Source organism: Poecilia latipinna, unplaced genomic scaffold (genome assembly GCF_001443285.1).
Source record: "Poecilia latipinna isolate Pla-1442-1.1 unplaced genomic scaffold, P_latipinna-1.0 Scaffold1555, whole genome shotgun sequence".
Taxonomy (NCBI): domain Eukaryota; kingdom Metazoa; phylum Chordata; class Actinopteri; order Cyprinodontiformes; family Poeciliidae; genus Poecilia; species Poecilia latipinna.
Genome location: NW_015114171.1, coordinates 33969 through 34814, shown reverse-complemented (window position 1 = coordinate 34814; position 846 = coordinate 33969). Strand labels below are relative to the sequence as shown.

At 47.4% G+C, this 846-nt stretch overlaps 1 protein-coding gene across 4 annotated transcripts in view; it reads left to right on the top strand.

The window, feature by feature from the left end:
* Positions 1-798, top strand: part of wdr7 (WD repeat domain 7) — a 92872-nt gene extending 92074 nt beyond the window's left edge. For all 4 annotated transcript variants that reach the window (XM_015058621.1, XM_015058622.1, XM_015058620.1 and 1 more), the window contains one exon: positions 369-798. In XM_015058621.1, the coding sequence (XP_014914107.1) occupies positions 369-572 (204 nt within the window). In that variant the 3' untranslated portion in view covers positions 573-798. The remainder of the gene's footprint in view (positions 1-368) is intronic.
* The last annotated feature ends 48 nt before the right edge of the window (positions 799-846 follow it).

Sequence of the window (846 nt, the reverse complement as noted above, 5' to 3'; positions counted from 1 at the left end):
GTGTGTGTGTGTTTTGGGGGGTTTGGGGGGTCGAGTTTCTCCTCCATGTTTTTTTCTCCTTCAGATTCTGAACTGGTCCAGTTTCAGCCTCTTCCTGGTTCCACAGATCTTTACTGGGTACAAACTGGAATCGGATCCATTCCCAGTTTATATAGTTGAACCAGAACCAGAACTAACCAGGATCAGCTCTGGTTCTGGTTCTGGTTCTATTAATTCGGCTAATTTAAAGGATTGAAAGACTCGTAATTTTATCTCATGTTGTGAGTCTAAAAAATACAGAAAGTGAAGAAACCTTACTGGTAGAAGGTTCTGGAAGACGCTAAGGTTCTGTCAGGTTCTGTTGGTGACGGTTTGCTGTCGGTCCCCAGATGAACACCAGCCTGCTGGGCAGCATCGGGATGCTGAACTCGGCGCCGCAGCTGCGCTGCATCAAGACCTACCAGGTTCCTCCGGTCCAGCCCGCCTCGCCCGGCTCCCAGAACCACCTGAAGCTGGCCCGCCTCATCTGGACCTCCAACCGCAACGTGATCCTGATGGCCCACGACGGCAAGGAGCATCGCTTCATGGTGTGATCGGGCCGGGCCCACAACCTGGACCTGAGCCACGGTTTGGACCAGACACGGATCCTGCTGACGGTTCTGATAAAAAAGGAACAAATACGTTTCTGAATGTGGTGAAGAGCTACGGAAGACAATTAGAGCCAACAACAGAAAAATGAATTCTGACATTTTTCTCAGAATCAGGATAGTTCACATTGTTTCATTTCGTCTGAGACTGAATTCTGAGAAAAAACATCTGAATTTTGAGGTGAAAAAATTCAGAATTCTGAGAAAAAAATAAAAGAAA